Genomic DNA, 24,799 nt, shown 5'->3' on the forward strand with positions numbered 1-24,799 from the left:
AAGGACAGCTTGAGGCTACAAAATGACTAACACATATCCAGAGCTGAAGCCGGCAGAAGCATTAGGCCTTCAAAGTCCTTCAATCTCCTCATCTCCAATGGACACACTTTGTCTGTATACCCCAACCTTCCACAGGGCCTCCTTCCTCCCAACAACCTTGACTGTTGGATGCTCCCCTAGTGATGGGTGCTCTTTTGTCTCCTTCACATTCTCTTTACCTTGAACACTGAGGAGAGGGATGATCTCTGATCTCACAGCAGTGAGAGGAGGGTAGCTCTTGGTCCAACAGAAACACACATGTGTATCTCGTGCAAAGTGTTTTGATCCCCAGAGAACTATAGCTCTTTCAGGAACATTCTGGAATAAAGAAACCTTTGTAGCTATACTAAGGACCTCATCTTTATCTACATTATAATTCAAGGAAGAGATGCTTGTTGCTACATACAACTGATCTCAAATCACTTCTTTGGAATCTGACCTTTAGTAAACTGGATATTGTCAATGGGTTTAGTTACATGGGACTTGGAGAGGCTCACAAATGGGACGTTGACAGCTACCCCTGAGTGGGAGGGAACTGGTAAATTCAGACATACATTGCTCAGATGTTGTCCTTGGCTTCATTTTGGCTGATGACAGAACGTAGATCTTTGTAAGCCCAGCAGCCTGCTGCAGAATCGTGAATAGACAAAGAAAATGGCCAGGGCTCCCTTCCCAGTTCACTTCCCACTCTCGTGGTCCAGATGCCTTGCATTCCCCTGCTGGGTGCTGCTGCAAAGAAAGGGACCTTTCTGAAGACCATTTCTTCTGGAGGAAAACTTAAAGGCTGTTATCCCATCCTCCTTAGATGGAAGTCCAATGTGAACTTGAGTTAAAGCTGTAATAGAGGCTCTCAGGCTCTCAAGGAGTTCTGAAGGGAAATGTCTGAGATCTGGCTTCTCCCCCTTCTCACTCGCGGGCCAGCTCTTGGAGCGTCAGTTCCCATGGATGTGCCTTCTTGTCTTTGGCACTTGTTAAGAGAACCTGGGAACCGTAAATAAAAAGCCCGAACTCCCACACACTGATCTCTATATGATTTCCTGTTCTTAGCACAGAGGAGTGTGACAATTGATTACCAGAGCAGTGAATAAATAGTCACAGTTGATTTTAACTTGGCCAGCTTTATGTAAGACTAAACTGGCTGTAGGCAAACGGGGAGCTAGAACTCCTGTTGGTGTTTAGATGAGAAAAATAACTCTAAAGACAAACTCTGCTCTAGTTTAAATACCACACTTTTAAAAAGAAAGTAAAAAAAAATCAAAATATGTACTTTAAAGTGTTTATTACTTTCTAGATGTATATATTTAGGATGAACCAATTTTCTTTATAGAACCTAAATAAAATGTTTTATATTTGGAAACAGCTAAGGAAAAAAATAGTTCATACTTTTAATGGAAAAATAAAACCAGGTTTTATATGAAATAAAATAAAATAGGCGATGGGTTTTAAACTGAAACACTGGGGGTCAGAGCTACAAACACCTGCAGCTTACTTACTTAGGAGTCATTTCCTTCCAAGAGACAGATGTACTTGGAGGGCCACAAGTGGCTATTTGTCATGTGACACATAATTCTCTCCCCCACCCCAGCCTCTTCCTTTGTCCTGGGATATTAAGTTATATTAGACTGGAATTCATAAAAACGTTCCCCTCTGGGAGAATAGGTGCCTGTCTTAGAAGCAGCTGTCTGGGACATGGTACTTAGAAAGAGTCTGGGATGAGAGGAAGCGCTGGTTGTCAATGAGTGACCCAGAGTTCCAGTGGGTGGCCTGTGTGCTCTGTATTTTCAGACTCTGAAATTATCTGGCATCCTAAGGGAGTTTTGATCTATTAGAGGGGTGTCATGGAGATATCAGTTGTCCCAGTTAATCATGGTTTCTAAATCACCTGTTCCAAGCTCTGGTTAGCCACTTCACTGCTGGTCCTATCATCTCTTTACCAGACTGGCTCTTGCCTCCAGGACAAACTAGCTGCTTCTGTGAAAGCCAGAATATTTCCCAATTAACTCAGGATAACATTGTCTCCACTGCTACACTGTTGTCAAGTGGATGGAAACAGTATACACAACAACCACACTCTGCAAAACTGTCACCCTAAGCAGGGTTGTACAGAGAGGAGAGAGGAGAGAGGAGAGAGGAGAGAGGAGAGAGGAGAGAGGAGAGAGGAGAGAGAGAGAGAGAGAGAGAGAGAGAGAGAGAGAGAGAGAGAGAGAGAGAGAGAGAGAGAGATTGAGTATTCTCACCTCCCACCTTGTTGGTGACAGTGAATGACACATTTCACCTTTAATCCAGGTTTTGTGTGACTTTTTTTTTTCTGAAGAGTTTCAAACCCAGGGTTCTTAGACTGAACCTTGCTGGTGAGACCTTTTGCTCTGGGCTCTGAGGACTCCGCATTTGGCAAAGCATTGTTTAGGGTGAGAAGAGCTCCCCTGCTCTGTCAACAAGAAGGGAAGGCCTTCTTTTGAAGTTGAAGGCAGTCACAGCTTTCTACTCTGAGCTTGCCTGAGTCTCACAGGCTTACTCAATTCGTAGTTTCCACCTTTTCGAGCATTTCCAAACGTTCTGCTGTCTTTAGACTCTCGAGCACACCCATTTGAGGAGAGATGAGCATGGGACAATCAGTTTAGGCTGTCCTGAGACAACAACGAGGTGCTATGTCCCTCAGTGTAACTACCCATCATTCCCCTCCCGACACATGCAGTGGAATTTTTTCATGTTTCCATAGGGACCCCATTCTCCGTTGCTATGGAGTCCTACTTGTTTCAGAGGCACCTACCAGAAAATGCGGGAGAAGCCTTTTGTCCATACACTGCACCAGCAGAAATTCCAATTTTCCCACACGCCCACTGGAACCCACTCTAGTTGGGGACTTTGCTCTGCTAGGAGTGAAGACATGATTTGATCTAATAAATAATGCAGGGGGGGCTTTGTTGTTTTCCTGATTGTCAGTACTTCCCTGGTACTTTGATAGTTATAAATAGAGACTATGAGTTTAATCTTAAGGAATTCCACTGTGAATTCAAACTAGACTCAATGCCATTCTGATGGAAATCTTGCCTGCTGCTGCTCTCTCTGCCAAAGCAGATTGACTTTAGTGTCCTGAGGAGACTAGGCTAACAGAAACAGTGGAAAGTTGCCTCACCTTCAGGAAGTGAGTTTCTGAAGTTGCAGTCTTTACAGGATAGGTAAAATGTTCACAGGCCCGATAATTTATGCAGCCTCATTTTGGGGACAGATAATCACTAGTGTAAAAGTTTGGAACTAAGAGACAATTTTGACTGGACTCCTGCTCAAATCGTTTTAGGAAAGAGTCATGTAAAATGATATAAAATCCGTGTTTGATCTAAGCAAACAAGGACACAGCATTGACATGGCCAAGTGACAAAATTTTCTTCACCCCCTCCCTTCTCCTTCCCCCTGAGTCTGGCACAGTGACTACCAGCGTTTTTTACAGATAATCTGGTGGTAAACCTAAGGCATCACACACTGCATAGACTTTTTTTTAATTTCTTCAGCTGTAGCATTAAGAATATCTGAAGTTCTGGACTTAGTCTGCTTTCAAGATAAACGAATCTACAAAAGCCTCGAGAAAATCCAGAATTCCGAGAAAAGTTTTGCTCAGTAAGGGAAACTTCTCTGCCAGGTCCCAGAGGGACCCTGAAATGAGTCTCCCTGATCAGCTGGGCCACAGGAGTGGCAAAGATCCTATTGGGCAATTGAATGAGGACACGGGACCTGGGGATGCTTATGCAGTTGAGTTTGTCTGATATATGGGCATACAGCTAAGGACAATGATGTTCCTTCTAGAACCCATCAGGGACCAGTAGTTCAGTAAGAGGTGCTAGGTTTCCATGCACCCCTTCCCCATCCATAATTGACTGCTGACAGGCTGTTTGGGGCCATGCCAATTTAGCCAAAACAATCATAGTAAAATATCCCCTAGAGTCTAAGACCTCCTTGGGCATAGGTTGTTTTTTTAACCACATTTACACTAGATATGAGTTCCCTCTTGTGGAGTGGACTGAAAAATCTAACCAAAATGCAGTATGTTACTCCTACAATAGACATGCCATGGTTGTACCAGGGGTACATTTTCCCTGGTGGGTTGGTAGATAGCCTTTCTTAAGGACTACGTCAGTCAATTCGACTCTCTGGGCTGCTTGCAGTAAAAGGCATGTCTCGAACTTATTTAGCGTGGACCTCCCTCCTCCATCAAACAACTCAAGAAAGGGGAAGTTAGCTGAGTCCACAGAGATAGCAGCCATATCCCTCCTACAGCACTGGCTTCATTGCTGGGAGCAGTGTTGTCTGGATCTTTCTTCCAATTTTTGAATTATTATCAATAGAAGTATGTTGTCGTCCATGAATAGCCTAGTAAGAGCACCAGTGGAAAGGGAAGCCCTTGGTCCTGCCAAGACTGAACACCTAGTGAACTTGATTATTGGGGGGAGGGTGGTAATGGGGGGAGGGTGGGGAGGGGAAGCCCAAATAGAAGGGGAGAGGGAGGGTTTAGGGGGATGTTGACCGGGGAAACTGGGAAGGGGAATAACAATCGAAATGTGAATAAGAAATACTCAAGTTAATAAAGATAAAAAAAAAGATGTCAAGATGTGTGCATATAAAATAAAGTGTCTGAATCAGCATAGAAATGACCACTCATGGGGTTAAATCTAAGATTTAGGGGGACATAGCAGTTAAGTTTAAAATGCGACCTTCAAAGAGTTAAAATCCCTTTTGGTTTTTTCATTTTCTTTTTCTTTTTTCTTTCTTTCTTTTTTTCTTTTTCTTTTTTTTTTTTTTTTTGGTTTTTCTGATGGCCCATAAAGTTGGCTGATAATCTGATTACAATGAATGTTTATGCTTTTTCCTTTTGTATTTGTGTGTTTTTACATCTAGTGGTGTGTGTGTGTGTGTGTGTGTGTGTGTGTGTGTGTGTGTGTGTGTGTACTTGCTGTAATGTGCACACGCTATGTGGAAACACATGTGGAGGTCAGACAATGGCCTTTAGGAGCTGACTCCTTCCTTCCTGCATGGGTTCTGGGGACAAACTTAGATCCTCAGCCTTGTATGTTTTGCCTGGCTGGCTCCTGTTTTATTTTATGTTTTACTGTAGAGTTTTGATGTTATTACCTAGTCTGGCCTTGAACTCACACTCTCTGTGAATCTCCTGCTTCAGCCCCTTGGGTTGCTGGGACTGCAAGGATATACCTCTGTACTTAGCTTGTGCTATCTAACTGTGTCTGGTTAAGTTTATACTGTGTCTTTGATTTGGGGATTAGTAACCCTGGCTTGACTTTCCTATGTGACAAAGGATACTGAAGACCACTGCATTTCCCCAGTTTCCTGGGTCATGCCTGACCTGTATTATTCCTCTAATATATCTAGCTATCTGTTCCCTAAAAGCATTTTAGTTGGTGCTGTGTAGTTTTTTCTTCCTTTCTTCCTTCCTTTCTTCCTTTCTTTCTTTCTTTCTTTCTTTCTTTCCTTCCTTCCTTCCTTCTTCTTTCTTTCCTCACCCTCCCTCTTTTCTTTCTTTTCCTTCCTTCCTTTCTTTCTTTCTTTCTTTCTTTCTTTCTTTCTTTCTCTATTTCCTTCCTTTCTTCCTTCCTTTTCCTTCCTTCCTTCTTCCTTCTTTCTTTCTTTCTTTCCTCACCCTCCCTCGTTTCTTCTTTTCCTTTCTTTCTTTCTTTCTTCCTTTCTTTCTTTCTTTCTTTCTCTCTTTCTTTCTTTCTTTCTTGTGGACATTTTAGTAGCCAAGTTCCTCCAGCTTGCTTGATTTCTTCTTTTTGAATAGATTAAATTGCCTAATTTACATTTTCCTTAAGGCGTTCACACTATGAAGCAAAGGCTCCAGGACATGGAAAGCAACTAGCAGTTAGCATTGGTCCTTGACTCTTGGGCATGTGGACTTGCTTTGCCCCCAAGTGGGTATAGATGTAAAAGGAGAGTGGGGACCTGGGATTGTAAGACATGGGGCTCAGAGTCCAAAAAGGAAGTGTCTACAGATCACCACCCAGGGGGAAGAGGGCAAGGATGGAGAGTGGGAGATGTGTAAGCTCGGGCCCATGTCTCACTGCCTTCTTAGCTTTTCCCAGGACTCCTTCCATTACGAATATCTGATTCAGATGCCGAGGCTGGGAGCGCATTGCAGTCAGGTGAACTAGGGCAAACACCGACCTGGAAAACAGGTCTGAAACGTCCCCAATGGCCCCAGAGTGAGGGGTCAGGATAGGATAAACGCCTTTCTAAGAACAAGAGAGGATGGTGTGCACATCACATGTTTCTCATCGACATAGATGAGACAGCTCTCAGGGCTAACGCAGCTTTCTTCTGGTCGCTTCTCTAATTGTAAGTGAGGAAATTTTAAATCCTGCTCAGAGTGAGTCAGCGTGGGGTTGTATCATCAGACATGCTGGAGGCTGAGTTGTTAGGAATTTCAATTTAGCAAACTAGAGTTTATTCCAATGTCCGTTGCCTTTCTGAAACGGTGGCTCATTAGGCTCATATTACTGGAGTCTTTTATTATCAGCCTAAACGAACAAATGTGAGAGTTGTGGCCAAAATCCATAATGCCTGTGTAAGTTCAGAATTAAATGAAAACTCCACTTTTGAGCAATGAATAGGATTATGTGCTCCACAGTTGGCCTTTTTACTCCTGATCTGGGCTTCATTGCAACTGTGTTTCAACACAAGCTTCTGGCTTTGTTTTTCCAGTTTAAGTTATTTGCTTCATTGAGGAAAAGCTTAGGGGAGCATCATCACATTGTGACACTGCCCCAGATACATTTCTCGAGAGGGTTCAAAACCAATGCCTTCATCAGCATTTGCAGAGCCTTTGAACCCTTACTGAAATTGCAGGCCTGGGAAGGTCAGTGTCAGAGTGCTTGCCAGGTTCAATCCCTGGCATTACAGAAGAAGAAAAATAAAAAAGAATCTCACAAAGTATGTACAAATTTTAAAGATGGTCCAGATGTTTTATTCCTTCCCAATCCCTTGGTCTATAAAGTTCATGGCTCCCCGTTGGAAAGTTCTCTTCACGTATTTGTTTTAAACAGTTAAGTTTACATACAATGAATCGCACATGCTTAAGTATACACATCGATAAGAATTGACATAATTGGGTCAAAGCCATGAAACCCTCACTCCACTCATAATAGTGAGTCTACTCATTAACCCCTTCCATTCAGGCTTCTCTTTCCACCCCTCCTCTGGCAAGCATCTCTCTGTCTCTGTGCCTCTAGCTTAGGATGTGTCTATAGAGCACCGTGTTCCTTCTGGTGCCTCATTTCTTCCATCAAGCATACGGAATTTGAGATCATCCATCTTGTTGAGTACACCATTAGCTCATTCCTATTTATTGATGAGTAATGTTTTTATATACATCATCCACAATTAATTTGCCCTTTCACCATTTTACTATTACTTTAAAAAAGATGCTTGAAAACCTGGGGCACAAGTGTTTGTGTGGCTTTCCCTTCCTTAGGCAGTATCTGGAAGGAAATGAAAGAATTGTTTGACATCTGGGCATAGGTATTCAAATCTACTTTGTGAGGGCTCAAAACTGGAGTACCCCAAATGTTCATCACCATTTCAGAACATTCTGTCTTATTTGGATGAACATATTATCATGACTATATGACCTTCATTGTCTCTGAAAAGTCTTTTCTCCAAACTCATCTTTGATATTTGTATAATTATAGCAGATTAAAAAAAACAAAACAAAACAAAACAAAACAAACAGTGTTTGGTCAACTTAACACAAGATAGAGCTATCTGGGAAGAAAAATCTAAACCAAGAAAATGTCTCCATCAGATTGCTGATAGGCAAATCTGTCAGGGCATTTTCTCGATTCATGGTTGATGTGGCAGAGCCAAGCCCACAATGAATGTTGCCATCAGTGGACAAGTGGTCCTGAGTTGTTCAAGAAAGTAGGCTGAGCAAGCCATGGAGAGCAATAAGGGGCATTCCTCCACAGCATCTGCCTCAACTTCCCCAAGCCTTCTTTGGACGTGGTGTTTTATCACAGACATAAAAAAATAAATAAGAGAACATGTCTTCTAATGTTTAATACATTTTGTTATTATATTTAACATGAAACTTTTATAAACATTCATTATTTCTTGCTTTTTTAAAAATTCTCAGTCCATGTGAGATGTGTAGACCATTTCACACAAAGGAATTAATTGCTATTGCTATTAGGTTTGCTTTCTGTGTTCCCTCCCTCATCTGTTCTCAGTTTCTTCCTTTCTGTTGAATACTAACCACCAGTCTGTCCTCTTTTGGGTTATAACTTTAACAGTTTTCCTGTTTGGCTTGTTTTAGAGTAGACAGCATCCACACCATTTAGCCATTCTTAATTCTAAGTTAAAGTTATACTTCAGCGAGAGGGCAGGGTGTGTGCCTTGTGGCAGTGTTTTTAATTTTCCTCATACCATTGGATCATAGGCTTGCATATCCATTTACTTCAAAGTCTAGTAGCTACCACATGCTTGCATATCTTTCTAACAGAAATGGGCCTCCAATTCATTCTGCTAACATAGATGGTTTATAACACACACCTGCAGACCTTCCAAAGAGCCAATTCACTAGTTTAGAATCGGGTTGAGAAGAAAACACAGATAGAGAGGAGAAACTCAAGCAACTAGGGTTTGTCAGTGTCTTGCAAATGGCCAATGATATTTATTCATCTGTGGGAACAATTCAGAGCGAAGAGCTCCAGAGTCCACTTGCTTCTTTTCCTCTGGTTGTCAACTACATTCTGAAAATCCAGCTGTTTGTCACTCAGGGTATCAGGAAGGAGAGGGAGCTGGAGTGACCACTGAGTCCTGTTTGACGTTTTGTCTACACGGATACCACATCCTTCTGGAAAGAAAACCAAGAAATGTGGTTGATTGCTGGTCATCCTAGTGCCCCTGACATGACGAAGATTCTGTTAATAAAACAGGAAGAATAATTAGCAATGTCTACCAAAGACATGCTAGCAATAACTCTCTATCTGTCCTTAAGAGACCCAAGGCACTACAGGAATGGACAGAAAGGAATTGTGTGTATTGAAGTTTTCCCACAGTGTTTACTGCATCCAGAGTTCTAGGCACCTAGTGTGTTCTTACTTTCTCCATGATGGCTATCCATCTAGGGCCACTATGCTTAAAGCCTTCTGGTGGCTATGGAGCAGTGTTTCTAAACTCAAGAAATAAATTATGTGGCTGTTGGCTCGGGTACTAGGAGAAGGGACTACAAGGCTGCTACTTCAGGCCACTTTTTACATGTAACTGTTCTGAAACTGTCCTCTTTAGCCTGAAACTGTTCTAAAGGTGTTTATGTTAGCATGTAACTGTTCTAAAGGTGTTTATGTTAGCATGTAACTGTTCTAAAGTTGTCCACTTTTACATGTACTGTTCAAAACACATCCACTTCATTAGCTTAGATGTTGTCTCTGTCATGAGCTCTTCCTCCATTTCACCCCAGTTGGAATGAGTTAACATCTTCCCCTAACTTCCACAATACTTTCTGTGATAACCTTTGAAGAGATAGTTCACATTACTATATAATGTTCAGTTCAATTATGACCCTAAGTCTAGTTTTCATATTTTCAGAGCTGTGTACTATTACAGGACCAAATTTTAAATATTTTCTTCATCTCAAGAAAACCTGTATTGTCCCACATTTACCTAACCCATTAATATATCTTTTGTATGTGAGTACCCTATTTGGACATTTCATATGAATAGAATTATTCCATATCCTCGCACAGCCTCCTGTTGCCCCTTGCTCTATAGGCCAAGGGTTTCTAGTTTGCCAGACCCAGTCTGTTTTCATGATTCCAAAGGTTACATGGTATCCTGCAATTCTGTATCTCTTTAAAGAAAGGAAAGGGAAACAAAATGGCAGACTACTGGGCAGTTATTTTCAAAGGATACTTTGATCAAAGACGCAGAACTGATTGTATCATTGCCTTTAGGACAAGGGATGCATCGCCCGGACAGACATATTTGGGCTATGCCGGCATCTTTAATCTGCTCACTCTTTCTTTTGCCCTTTCCCCACCTCTAAGAGTCAATCTGAAGGGAAGAAGAGAAAACACTTGGTGGTGGCCAAAATGCCTCAGCATTTACAAGTGTAAGGAAGGAGGCCCATGGCATTAGTGATGGGATTTAAATGGATTTAAGAACTGAGGTTGAAACAGGAGCCTAATTAGAAGATTCCAGGGTCACCATGTCAGTCTTCACCTGTCCACCAACAGACAGGCTGTCCACAGCTCTCACTTCAAAGACTTGGCCTGTTTGCCTCATCTATATGAGGGAAAATATGCTTAGGCTCTGCAGCCTGATGTGCTCCCAGCTGGATGCAGACTGTGGGTAAAGGTTCAGCTTATATCTGGCCTTGGAGAAAAGCCACTAAAAAACATGGAGTGTGTATTTTAATGGTTTCGGTTTAAAAGGAGAAGTAAGTCATATCGGATAGAAATTTTGTGCTAGGGTGAGCTCTCTCTCATGGAGGCAAGCATCTGATGGGCACCAGCATTCAGAATGTGGGAGTCCTTTGGACATGCTACCCTTTGTCACACTGTGTGCAGTGTAGAGCGTGCTTTGTGCTGTCGCCTCACCTTCCGGTGCATTTTAACTGGATCTTGTGTGTGTGTGAGTACAGCAAGTTGTTGGCTTCAAGAGTGTCCATATCTAAATTTAAACAGAAAACAGGCGAGAGCTATACAGTCTTACAAATGAATGCCACCTGCCAGGTCACACGTGTGCATAGAGATAGAAGGAGATTGGGTCCTCAGGTCAGCACACTTTGACTTAACTTGACAGTGTAAGTGACATATTCCGGGGCTGGTATATCCATACGCTATGGGCCGTTTCTGTTTCTAATTACAATTAAAGGGACAAATATTCTAAGTCAAGTATTACAAGCTTACCAAGTGCTTTTGTGGGATTCTGGTGTCAGGAAACTGTTCTGTAGCTCCGAATCCCATGCTCAACAGACCTAAATCCCAATGACAAAGTCACTAACAGATTAAAGCTTATTCTGGTGGCCGTAAATCCTTCTATGGTCCTTTGTCTACCGGCTTTTATCTTCCCTTGGACTTTCCAAGGTTTCTCTCTGTCCCCCTGTCATCCCAGATCCTGCATCAAAGGAAACATCTCTCTTTGGTTTTTTTGTTTGTTTGTTTTGTTGTTTTTTGTTTTTTGCTTGTTTGTTTGTTTTAACCTCTGGCTTTTGCTTCATCCCAAATAACTCTTCCTATGTCTCTTCATGTCTGAGGTCAAGACTTTCTAAGTGACTGTCATTATGAGTCTTACATATTCATAATAGTCATCTATTACAAGTTCATACTTATTCATACATTAAATTTATACTACATATACATTACACCAATAAGTATGAATGAAGTATATAAGAGAATAGTTAATGACGTTTCTTTTTTTTTCTTTTTTCTTTTTTCTTTTTTTCGGGGCTGGGGATCGAACCCAGGACCTTGCGCTTCCTAGGCAAGCGCTCTACCACTGAGCCAAATCCCCAACCCCGTTAATGATGTTTCTTATTATATTGTGTGAAAAAGCAATTAAAAATTACCATGGTTCTATTTTTATATGAAAATGCATAGTACAAAAATAAATAAATACTAAAAACAGTCACAAAAAATACTACTAGTGTACAGAACTGGAGATGAGACTTATGTACTGATATTCTTTGTGGTTAGTCAGCAAATGTATTTCACTTTTATAGTAAGTATAATTAATCAAATGTATCTAAACTCAGGGTACCATACTCCATCCTTAAGGAAAATGTTGAAGCTCTATGCTCTTTCAATTAGCTCTCACAATTACTTATATATCTAGACATTTTAGAGACTATGTAACATGTGTGTGCATGTGTGTGTGTGTGTGTGTGTGTGTGTGTGTGAGAGAGAGAGAGAGAGAGAGAGAGAGAGAGAGAGAGAGAGAGAGATTTCCACTCTGCTGTGTCACTACGTGAATGCAGTCACAAAGGCATGTGACCATTGTTTCTGGTGAGTATATCCTATACAGGAAATGGCTTCTTGGTCCATACTGCCGCCATTGGAGTCCTCATAGCTTGCTTCACGGTTCACTTCTCCACATACCCTCTTGCCAGCATGAGGAGGATATATTTGGGACCCACTGAAACAGTTTTTAAAGTGCGGGTTAGACAATTTCCCTTGACACTGTTTCCCTAATCTAGTGTGAAGCCGAATTAAACAGTAAAAATGGAGGAATTTGCTTGGAAATATCAAAATAAAAGGGAGGATTGTTTGCTTATACGGTAGACTCTAAAAGAACTGAGGAGAGGCCTGAAGGAAATCGGGAAGCATGCGTGTTGTTTTTAAGGGATATGTGAGCCTAGCGTGTGTAACAGCTGTGTTGTTGTTGCTTTTCTTGTGCCAACTTCCTTGGTTTGATTGTTTTTTTTTTTCTCTCCGACAGCTCACTGCGCTGATAAATGCGTCCACGGTCGCTGCATCGCTCCAAACACCTGTCAGTGTGAGCCTGGCTGGGGTGGGACCAACTGTAGCAGTGGTGAGTTCCCACCTGCCATTGTCTGTCTCCGGGTGTTGTTGCCTGGGCCCCTTTTCTGTGGGTGACTCTGGGCCAACGATTCCGTCTTCATCCCAAGCAGAGGGTGCTGCGGGTTGCAAATCTAACTCATTCATGGGGTTCCTCCTGAATCCGTGCTTGTATCTTAGAGAGCGCCGCTGTTAAGTGAGTAGCAAGAACCGTTCCTAGGAAGGAGAAGTAGGCAACATGCTGCTCACACCTCTGTCAGGATCAGAGTAGGAGCTGGGATTTGGTTTCCTCCCTGAAGGAAGGCCACTGTGGCAACACAGCTATGGCGGTCTAACTTCTGTTTTTAACTAGATTTAGGGAAGCTACTTTCTTGGTGCTTAAAATGAGCCCTGTTGAATTTAATTCAGAAATAAAACGGTGTGGTGTTCAATGCCCATTTGCCTCTGAATTCTGAGTTGAGTGCATGTTCAGATGACTTTGGGAAGACAAATCTGTAATTAAAATAATTGTGAACATTTTGATGCTTGTTTAATGAAACCACAGCACACCGTGCGGCTGTCTCTGTTATGTCAGAGTTACAATTGAAATAATGACCTAGATTTTAAGAAGGCTTCCCTCAAGGCCTCCAACTGGAGAATCATAAAGTTTGGACGATAGAATGTCATAGAATGCAGTTACTTTCGTACATTTTGCAGCTAAAATTTCAGTGACTTGTGGCAGCGTGCATAGCTTTTTTCTTCACAATCTTAAAATGTGAGAGGAAACGGAAATCTGATACTAGGTTGCAATGAATAAGTCATTAAGCCCATACAAGAGAAATAATTGTTTTCCAAAGTTGAGCCACTCCTCTGACAGCCCAGAGTCTTCATTGCTACCAACTACATTTTCGAGACTAGTCTCAAAGAATTCTCACTTTCCCAGATAAGCTGGCTTCTGAGACGTTCGCTCACTTTCATTGGAATTGGGGAGGTTCTTTTTTATTTTGCTGAGAAGGCTTTTAGACTTAGACTTTGTTGACTGACCTCGAAGCCACATCTCTAGGGGAAGCCTTTGTGCTCCCTGTGCACAGAAGAGTCAGTGTGAAGAGCCTCTTTGTTGTAACTTTGATGGAGACTGTGGTGTGTGTGTGTGTGTGTGTGTGTGTGTGTGTGTGTGTGTGTGTGTGTGAGTGTGAAGGTCATATGTGAATATTTGTGAGTCTGCTCCTGATAGGCACCCCTATTCCATAGGTAACTGTGTTTCAGAGTTTTCTTTCACTTCTGTTAGAAAGCAGGGAGTTGGGGCGAGCATTCTGGTCACAGGCTGTTGAGGTAGAATGTTTGGGATGTGGGATTTGGCTTTTGTCCATTTTCCTGGCTGACTGACCTCAAATATGACACTGCTTTCATTAACTTTTCCAACTTTAAAAACCACTTGTACCAAGACATTTTGAAGAAAAATATTATTGTAAAGTGGAAGACGGGAAAATGGATGGTATTCTTTATTCAAAAATAGGTTTCTTGCTCATCTCAGGACAAGAGGCTGTGGAATGATTTCAGCTGTATTCGTGGCTTGTCTCCTAAAACGTTTCGGTTTACCTCAAGCTAAGGGCTCAGACTAGAAGACATTTGCTCTCAAAACAAAAACCTACAAAGACATGAGTCTCTTTAGAGCTGATCTGGGCCCTTGAGACAGCAAGCCGTGGCTGTCTGTGTTAGAGTTTTCTGACTTCAGCGAATGCTCCAAAATTCTGAGAATTCTCACAACAAAGGAGATGATAATTAAACAACTTTCAGCTTGTTCTCTTTCAGCCATGTTTGGATTTTGTAACAAATAAAAAATATAAATGAACACAAACAGATACCTCAGGTCTTTAAAGCTGCTGCAAGGGCAACATTCCTGCCACTTTTTAAACCCACACTATAAGGAGGCTAAGAGAGCAGAACCCATCTCACAACCGCCTGTAAGGACAGCTCCAGGGGATCTGATGCCCTCCTGCACTCAAGTGCACAAACCTGTGCATGCCTGTACTCATAATTAAATATCAATCTTTAAAATGAATACATAAAAACGCAGGATAAAATGCTGTTCAACCTGAACCAGCAAGCTGGCCAAATCTGCCACCTGGGTATCATCTCAGGAAATTTGTCTAGTCCTGATAGTTCTAGACAGATAGTTCTAGAAACAGAACATGTGTGTGAGTCTCCCAGAGTTAAAAAGTTTCCCAAGTTTTCCGTTTCCGTTCTGGCTATTGCTGTGTTTAAGTACAATACTGTGTTGGCCACACGGCATGATGACTTGGACGAGTAGGCTGACATTTTGTACCAGTTAAGGTGCAACCAGAGGGCGGAGATCATTGTAGGTATTTTAAGTGAATCGTTGCTTCTGGAATGGTTTGAGATTTAAAGGAAAGTTGCAAAGATGTTCCAGAGACTTCTCACATGTGCTGTCTTGGAATCCTCTATCGCTAACCTCTTAAATACCCGATGGGTTCGACAGGAATGAGAAAGTGACATTAGCACATTGGTATTAAGCAAATCCCAGATGTCTCCTTGTCAGTCTCTGCATCTCCCATGTGTCTTAAGAAAAATAACAAAGCAGTGGCATGTGACAGTGACAGAGTTTTGTTCCCATTCTGTTCTGGATTCCCTTGGGCCATGTCTCCCCACCCTCTTCTGTCTGCCCAGTTCTTGGTCTTTCCTTGTTCACAGGGAGTAGGACAACAGAATCACAAAGGTTAGTTGGTCCTCAGTCCTATGTGTTTTGTCAATATCCTCCTCTCACACCACACAGAATTCACAGCAGCGGCTCAGGATGCCATCAGTCACGTGGGTTCTTGGTTTCTCTACAAAGTCATTTTTTTGACCCCTGCATTGCCTTGGAAGCAGGTCTCTAACCATAGCCCCCATCACAGGTTAAGGGCAACACTAAGGTCCACTAGGGAGAGCTTAAATTGTTGCTTTATCTTGGTACTGATACTATAGTCAGATTTATCTCTTAGATATGGCCCATCCCTTTGATTTTTGACCATCTCCTTACTTTTCTGGTACAATAAAGTACTCCACATGTATCTTGTGTTTTTCCTTTCTTAGCCCTTGATCTTCTGGGTGCTGGGAATGCTCACTACGCCTGTAATAGAGAGTAAGCTGAAAGGGGAATGTTTAAAAAAATACATAAAAAAGAATGAATGAGTATAACAGGTGATAGGGATGATAAGGAATTGGCTATAGGCAAGCTGAACTGTAAAGAATGTAGAAAAAGCACATGATACCAGCCACTACCCCTCAGACTGAGGAAAATAGTCCAAAAAAGGAAGTCCCAGGGCCATGTACTCTAGACCGAGCTCAGCCATAGCTCACAGAGTATCAGAGGGAAAATAATTGTTCTGACAGAACTTTCTAGAAATCTGCCCTACAGTTTACTCAAGAAACTTGTGCATTGAGCATTGTCTTTCCACCATTCCCTTACAAAAGGGAGGGAGTTGTCTGCCTCTGACTGTTGTTAGTCAGCGTTCTGCAGGTTCTGGAGGCCAGGGAAGCTGTAAGGGCTACAAGAGCTTACTCCCGCTGAAGCCCCATTGACCCCAAAGGAGCTGCAGGTTCCAGAGAAGTTCCAAAGTTGGGTCAGCTGAGCTAACGCCCTAGGACAAGAGTCCAAACCTTCTTTGCTGCAGTGCCTCGCCAATGCCCTCTACTGAAAATGCTTAATGTTTAGCCAGAGGACAAAGGAAAAGTGGTTAAAAGACTCACGCATGCACTCTGTGTGTGTGTGTGTGTGTGTGTGTGTGTGTGTGTGTGTGTGCGCGCGCGCGCGCGCGCGCGCACGTGAGAGAGAGAGAGAGAGAGAGAGAGAGAGAGAGAGATGAACTTAGGACCTTGCCAGTGATCTTGCTCTTTTTTTCCCCCTCTATCTTTATTAGCTTGAGTATTTCTTATTTACATTTCAATTGTTATTCCCTTTCCTGGTTTCCGGGCCCACATCCCCATAGCCCCTCCCCCTCCCCTTCTATATGAGTGCTCCCCTCCTCATCCTGCCCCCATTACCGCCCTCCCAATAGCCCTGTCCCCAAGCCCTCAGTGAGTATGCTTATGCAATCTCTGAAAGCTTTCTTTATGTTGCAAATCTTTTACCTTCACGATGAGTGGTGGCCACACATTTGCTTTCTGAACCTGTGAAATCTTCCTTATAACTTTACAATAACCATTGAGAAATTTATTTCTCCTTTGGTCTCGAGGTACAACTGAAAATCCCAAACGAGCCAATAGCCAGCAAATTGATACAAAAGCTTATCCCTCAAGCACTTTATGTTTTAGATTAAAACCAAACTGGAAATTAATTTTGGCTCAGAAAAACCCATAAGGGGTTTTATTTAGTCACTAATGGCATTTCTGATATTTGTAAATAGTGAAAATATTGCCTCAGAGACAAGGCTGACTCCAACATTTCCAGGTGTGATGGAGGGGACAGCGAGGACCTTTTGAATTAGGCAGGCGTGCTGTGCACACAGGGAGCGGTAAGAAGCTGCCTGCAGGGTATTCCATTGGAAGAATTTGTCTGAAAGATATTACAAGCCAGACATTGTAGGGCACACAAAGCTGACACACTCCCTAGCAAAGTCTGTGGTATAGATCTATTACCCAGACACAATAATGGGATCAATGTTGTCTGAGGAGAGGAGGCCCTGGCAGCACAGTCCCCATAGCCAGCAGTTAACGTACCCGTCAGCCCTGTCAGAATCACTTTGGCAATCAGTTTGATGGAGCAGCCAGAGCATGAGATGATTGGGTGGGGGTCAGCGTGGGGGGATGCTGATGAGAGGTGAGAGGAGAAGAACGGTCCATCGGATCCACCTGAAGGTAGCTCACAGATGGACCATCTGACCCACACACAGAAACTGCTAATTCTGTCCTTTAAAACACACCTCTTCCTGGGCTGAGAATCCCCACCTATCCCATTGCCTACTCCATAATCATGTGAGGATTAAACAATGAAAATATGCAGAGTCCTCAGCATTGGGCCCAGCATCATCCTAAAGGCAAGTCAGGGATGCTTTCATGACAGATGTCACTTTTCCACACGCTTAGTCTGAGGGCCATCAAAAGACAGAATAGCCATCAGGCAGCTCATCTTGCTCCATAGGTCATGCCTTTCCTTCGTAGGACTCTATTATCCATATGGCTTGCCAGGGAGTTTTCAAAACAAAATCCCTAGTGTGGTACTTATTTATTTTTTATTTGTTTTGCACTATTTCCACTCTTTAGTAAAGGTCATTGTACGAGACGCATGCACATCTGGTTTGTCCTAGTCGGGACACAGTAAGACCACTAAATATGCTTGCAATTCTTGAGCTAGCTGAGGTCCTATGCAGTGACAAGGCTGGGCTGTTGTGCTGTTTAATTCGGCTCCACACAATCTATTTGTGCAATATCCATTGCACAGATCTGTTGGTTTAGCTCTCAAATCTAACATTTGTCCTTTATTTCTGCTGCTGTTCGTTCCCATGCAAGATATCATCCTCTCTTCATGGATGACTGCAGTAGTGTCTTTGCTGACTTCCCCATTTCTCCCTCGGGCTTATTAAGAATCAATTCTCTGCCTTGAGACCACAGTGACCTTATTAAAAATACGCTTCAGAGGAGGCTCCTAGCACCCCCAAACTCTACGCTTCTCAGTAAAACTCAAACAAGCTCCGCAATCCACCAGGCCTGCACAATCTGTCCTATTCTGCAACTTCTCAGCCACATAAGCCTTCCAAGGTCTCCCAATGTCCAGCAGGTTCCTTGCAGTTCTGGAGCACACTGGTTTCATCTCTACTTTTGTATTTGCTGCTGCCTCTTTCTGGGAGACTCATCAGAGCCTTTCACAGCTGACCTCTATATTCAAAGAGCGTCTCTTATTACTGTCACGATCCCTTTTCAGCTTTGGAAAAATGGTGTTTCCTGAAAACGTTGGCTTTGTCTACCTGTTTGTCATTGTTTGGTCTGTGTTTCTCTATAGGATGTAAGGCCCGTTAAAAAAACCCACAGGCTTAGAAAAACAAGAGTACAGGTTTTTGTCCGTCTAACTCACTGTTGTCTAGCTTCGCTCTGGGCATGCTGCAATGTTCATTGAATATCTGTAGATGGAGGGAATGAAGACATCATGTGCTATAACGGATATAAACCTGACATAGTAGAGGTAGCACTCTGTGTCGTTCAAGGTGTTTTCAACTTAGAAGAAGAACCAAAGGCCATGAACAGACAGGGCATCTTCAGGAGTCAAGAGAGAAATGGCCAAAGGTGAGCCAGAGATAGAGCACGGCCTGGAGTCAGTCCTTCTGCTGTCAGAGAGGATGCAGGCTCCTGTGGTTTCAGGATTCACTGTGGTTCTATGCAGTGTAGACTCTCTTTCCTCAGAGACATAGCAAAAGCTTCCTTTTATAAACTGACGTTGAAATAACCTTGTACAAGTCAGACGAGGCAAACCGGATATGTGGACCAGGGAGTGCTTTCTTCTCAGAGAGAGAGAGAAATTACACCTTGATATGCTGTGAGCAGAAGGGATTCCCGATGTGGAGAGGTGACTTCTGAGGGACGGTCCTTTGACTGAGAAAACTGGCTCAGTCAGCCGGTATGGGAAGAGAGAATGTCTATTAGTTTGCCCTCTGAAATTTTCACATATTCTTCCTCGTGGGAAGAATTCTATAAGGTGATAGAATTTAGCTGTTAATGTGTGCCCAAATGGAGTCTAAATAGCAAGAAATTAGGCAAAGAAATTCAGGCTACAAATTATTCCAAGGCACATAGCAATGAATAGGATTTCATTAACCTTTATAGACAGTCTTTTTATCAAATAAATAGCAGAGAATGACTTAGTCCAGTTTTTTTAATATTCAGATAGGGAGCAGAGGAATTAGTTCACACATCCTTGTAATTTCCTTCATTTAAGTGTATAAGAAGCATTTTCCGACCACAGTAATGTGATTGCTGCCTGCTCGGCTTTGAGAGAAGCAATGACATAGGCCAGATGGCCCTGTAGCTTTGTCTGTGTCCTTCTTCTATCGTCTAGGCATCTGCTGATTCAGGAAGATGCACACATGTTCACACATGTACTGTAAGTTGACTGAAATAATGTGTTATATATTATTTTACAACACAGTTGATTTCCTAACCAAAACCAGTATCTTGTTTGTGAAGGTGTCAAATAATCATTGCTTAAATATGAAAGAAAAAACAAAAACCTTGAACCACCAACCAAAGGTCATTCAGGGCCTGGACTAGACCCCTATACATTTGTAGCAGATGTGCAGCTTGGTCTTCATATGAGTCCCCTAAAAATTGAAGCAGGAGTCGTCTCTGACTCTGTTGCCTGCCATCCCCTTCCTGGTGGATCCTGTCCCCCTAGCTAGACTACCTGCTTGGGCCTCAGTGGGACAGGATGTACCTAGTCTTGCTGCAACTTAATGTCCCAGGGCCAAGTAGTACTCATGGGTATGTGTGGGGGTGTTCTCCTCTGAGGAGAAGGAGACGGGTAATAGGGGAAGGGGCTTGTGAAGGTGGGACTGGGAGGACTGGGAGGAGGGGGGGTGCTGTGATTGGGATGTAAAATGAATAAATAAATTATTAAAAAACTCAAGAAAGATGTGATATCTTTATGATAGAAAAAAATCTTTCAGTTTGCAGAAAACCTAGCTGATCTCAGAGTCTGAACATTTGTGACTTTGCCTGGAACAAATTAGGGACACTTAAGATGTGTAAGACTAATGAAGGTGGGAAACAACAAAATGAAAATATTTATCTCACTTAGAGAGACTATTCTAGTCGGTTATGTAATAGACGTTATAGGAAAATGGTTCTTGGCTGAGGAGCAAATAGATTTAGCTTAAGATCCATAAAAATCGGGTGGCTTCCCCATTCATTACTGCCGTATTAAACTAATGAAGGCCACGTCAAAGAAAGCTACATTTTAATGGACTCATAATGTCTCCTGCAGTCAGAAAACCTTTGCTTGAGGAAACCATATTAAAAATGTTTAAGTCATTCAGGCAGTACACAGAGTTTTGGCTTGGTTTTCTTACTGTGGGGATTAGACAAATAGAAGGCCTTTATTGCTTAGCCTCTAATGTCTAAAACAAACACATTACACAATGGTGGGTCTGTGTACTTAATCCTTCAATCTCACCTCAAGTCTCACCTCTTCTGGGTAGCCCTCTCTTTCCTTCCTTTCTCTCTTTTGACCAAGGACACCATGAAGAGAAGTGCAACAGAAGCAGGTCTTCTCTTCAGTGTCCTGTGCTCATGATCATCAAGTATATACACTTGTGTATGATAAATCTCTGTGGTCCAGCCTTCTCTACTATAGAATGAGTTTTAGCTATAGGCTTTTGTCTTGGGAGTAAGTAGCTTGTGATCAATAACTAGAACTTGGTAGCCACAGAAGATGGCTAACAACATCCTAATAAAAGAGTCCATGAGGGCTGGAGAGATGGCTCAGCGGTTAAGAGCACCGACTGCTATTCCAGAGGTCCTGAGTTTGATTCCCAGCAACCACATGGTGGCTCACAACCATCTGTGATGGGATCTGGCGCCCTCTTCTGTTGTCTGAAGATATAGCTACAGTGTACTTATATATAATAAATAAATCTTTAAAAAAAAGAGTCCATGAGCAAAAATAAACAAACAAACAAACAAACGAATGAGTGAATGAATGAGTTTATAGTCCTTACTATCCTGTAATGGCTCCCATGGTTTTCATTCTTTCTACTTCAGGGAATTCATGTAATCCCTCCTCCCAGTTTTTACACACACACACACACACACACACACACACACACACACACACACACACACACACACCCTTCATATTATATTCTTGGGGATTTCTTGCAATGTGAATGTAACCATCAAGATGTTTTTGCGAAGACACACTAACATTTGTGTCTATATGCATTAAAGTATAAACATTTCACGCCCTTTCTGATTTGTGATGTGAGACAATGAAGTTGTAAAAATCACAGCCTAACCTTTAGCAGACATCTTTAAGAGCAATGAAGATTTTTTTCTCAGCCAATAAGTAAGATTAATCTGAGAGGCACTGTCCGTGCTGATGGCTGGCATTCTGTCAGCCTTGGAGAGTTTTGGTTTTTTTTTCACGTGAAGGGCACAGGGTTTAGTTCTTTTAGGGGACCCGGAAAATACATTTTTATTGTGTGTTTTTTCCACGGATGGAGACACTTTACAAAGTTGTTTTATTTTTAAAGCCACTTGCTGTTTTGAATGAGGATCTTTTCTTCTCCATTAACAAAGGGAAGGACACAGGCCAGTTGTGTTAGCCTGAAGCAGAGGGGATGGAATCACAGGGAGATGAAAGCCAGGATGGAGGAGGCTTAAGAAGAAAGGGTGTGTGTTTCAGCAAGAGCCACATTGTCTTTTTCTGTCCTTTGAGACAGGGGGAAATTATTTTAGTCTCTTGGACAGTGCCTCGAAAGTGACTTATTTGTACTTTGCCTCTGTGTTAGCAGATGAGGATGAAGGTGCATTTCCTTCCCTATTAACATCTCCTTTGGCAACACATTTCCTCACCTTCAAAGCATCCTCAGCCAATCCTCCTGCAAAACCCATTTAAGTCACGGCTGCTGATCTGTGCTTTAATAGATACTTGACATTTCTGAGTTAAGGGTCCTCAGAGACTCTTGCCTCAAACAGTGATCCTGATGTGGCTGGTTTTGTAGCACAAACTGGCATCCTCCAGCACGGAGTACTTTGAGCAGGAGTACCAAGTGTCAGCGTGTTGCAGGCTCATCCCCTGCTCCTTCCCCCACACCCTAAGTGGGTGGTAGAAAAAAACAGCTCCCAGACTGTTAACCCCTTGCAATCCGACAGTAAGACTCAGATCCCAGAGGTATTAATATCATATTTAAAAAAAAAATAATCCTGGTCCAGGGCTAATGAGATAGGCCAGTTGGTAAAGTGTTCACCTTGCCTGCATGAGGAATTAGATTCGGTGCCCAGAATCCACAGGAAAGGAGACAAGCATAAAGGCATGTGGTTGTAATCCCAGTCCTGGGGAGGTGGACATAGATAGACCTCAGAATTTACTGAGAAGCCAGCTAGTCCACTGAATAAATTCCAGGCCAATAAGAAACCTTGTCAATAATGACGATGAGGATGGTGATGGTAGTATGACACCTGAGGGGTAACACCTGTGGCTGTTCTCCGGCCTCCACCCTCATGTGCACATGCACGCACAGAAATTCAGATTGGTGAAGTTCATTTAGGGTTGTCAGATGTAGTACAAACGCACAGAACTGAACGCTTCTGTCAGAATATAATCCCCAGCCAACTTCCCAAGAGAAGGCCCTTATAGTTCACAAAGCCCTTCAAAGCCTTCTCTGCAGTCTTAGATAAATAAGGTAACCCACGTTGGTGGGATTGTCTGGCACCCGTTGGTTGGACGACATTGACTAGATTTTATTGATTTGGTCTATTTCTTTATGCTGGGATGGAGATTACTATGGACTTTCCCCGTGTCTTACATTTATGATACCCATGTACGAGCCTACACTGGTAGACACCCAGTCACCCACTAAGGAGTGTGGGCGTTTGTGTGTTTATTTTTCATTTCCTTCTTCTTTGTCAGTTCCACACATGTATTTAATGAGTTGAGGTCACTTTGCCTCCATCAGTCTATCACATCCTCATAGGTCACTTCACCCCCATCAGTCTATCTCATTCTCAGAGGTCACTTCACCTCCATCGGTCTGTCTCATTCTTATCTACTTCACACTGGAACCCTTCTTCTCAGCAGTCCTCCTCCTTGCATATCTTCTCTCCATGTGACAAACCTTTGCCTAATACACATACATACAAGCAGGCAAACAGTTACATACGTAAAATTAAAATAAAAAAAATCTCTAATGCAAAGTGTTTTTCTTTCTTCACTTCACATCCTGATCACCCATCCCAACCCTTCCTCTCCTCCCAGTTCCACCCTTACAAACCTCTCCCCCTACTACTCCCTACTCTGTCTCCTCAGAGAACAGGAAACCCCCACTTAGGTACCACTCCACCCTGGAACATCCAGTCTCTATAGGCCTAAGTGTATCTTCTCCCACTGAGGCCCAATCAGCTAGTCCAGTGAGAGGAAAGGGATCCAAGGGCAGGTTACCGAGTCAGGGACAGCCTCTACTCCAGTTGTTAGAGAACCCACGTGAAGACCAAGCTGCACATCTGCTACAAATGTGTAGGGTGCCTAGGTCCAGCTCTGCAGGCTCTTTGGTTGGTGGTTCAGTGTGAGCCCCTATGGGCTTAGGTTAGTTGACTCTGTAGGTCTTCTTGTGATGACCTTGACCCTTCCGGCTCACTCAATCCTATCCCCCACTCTTCCAGAAGACTCCCTGACCTCCACCTGATGATGGCTTGCGGGACTCCATATCTGTTTCCATATACTGCTGCTTGAAGCCTCTCGGGACACAGTTGTGCTGGGCTCCTGACTGCCGGCATAGCACAGTATCATTAACAGTACCAGGGACTGGCTATCTTCCATGAGATGTGTTTGGGCCAGTCCGTGGCTGCTCATCCCCTCAGTTCCTGCTCCACCTTTATCCTTGTATACCTTGTAAGTAGGACATACTTTGGGTTAAAGGTTTTGTAGGTGGGTTAATGTCCCCCTCCCTCTACTGGAAGTCCTGCCTGGCTACAGGAGGTGGCTACTGCAGTCACCATATCGCTAGCTGGTAGGACTCTCAGTTAGGGTCACCCCCATAGATTCCTCAGAACCTCCCCATCCCAGGTCTCCAGTTACTTCCAGAGATGCCCCCCCATAAATTGATGTTCCCTCTACCACATCACCTCCCCCATACCTGATCCCCATTACCCCAGTCCCCTCTTCACCCCCTCTCCTACCCAGTTCCCTCCCTCCCTCCACCTCCAATGACTATTTTGTTTCCTCTTCTGAGTGAGATTCGCTCATCCTCCCGTGGGTCCTCTCTATTACTTAGTTTCTCCAAATAACTTCTTTTTTTTTTTTGTGGTTCTTTTTTTCGGAGCTGGGGACCGAACCCAGGGCCTTGCGCTTCCTAGGCAAGCGCTCTACCACTGAGCTAAATCCCCAACCCCAATAACTTCTTAAATAGTGGCCATCAGTGCTGCGTCATACCATAATGAATCATGTTAAGTAAAACGTAACTGTGAGGGTATTTTATGCACCTAAAAATGGCATTTTAACTTCACAGGCAAAACAGCCTCATGAAAGGTGCTTGTAGCTTATGTACAGGAATTCC

The 24,799-nt window shown here is 42.9% G+C and overlaps 1 protein-coding gene across 3 annotated transcripts in view; it reads left to right on the forward strand.

The window, feature by feature from the left end:
• The window catches only part of Megf10 (multiple EGF-like domains 10), a 150,140-nt gene that overhangs the window by 60,403 nt on the left and 64,938 nt on the right, over window positions 1-24,799 (forward strand). For all 3 annotated transcript variants that reach the window (XM_039096646.2, XM_006254747.4, NM_001100657.1), the window contains one exon: window positions 12,481-12,573. In XM_039096646.2, the coding sequence (XP_038952574.1) occupies window positions 12,481-12,573 (93 nt within the window). The remainder of the gene's footprint in view (window positions 1-12,480; window positions 12,574-24,799) is intronic.

This window comes from Rattus norvegicus, chromosome 18 (genome assembly GCF_036323735.1).
Source record: "Rattus norvegicus strain BN/NHsdMcwi chromosome 18, GRCr8, whole genome shotgun sequence".
In the NCBI taxonomy this organism is placed as follows: Eukaryota; Metazoa; Chordata; class Mammalia; order Rodentia; family Muridae; genus Rattus; species Rattus norvegicus.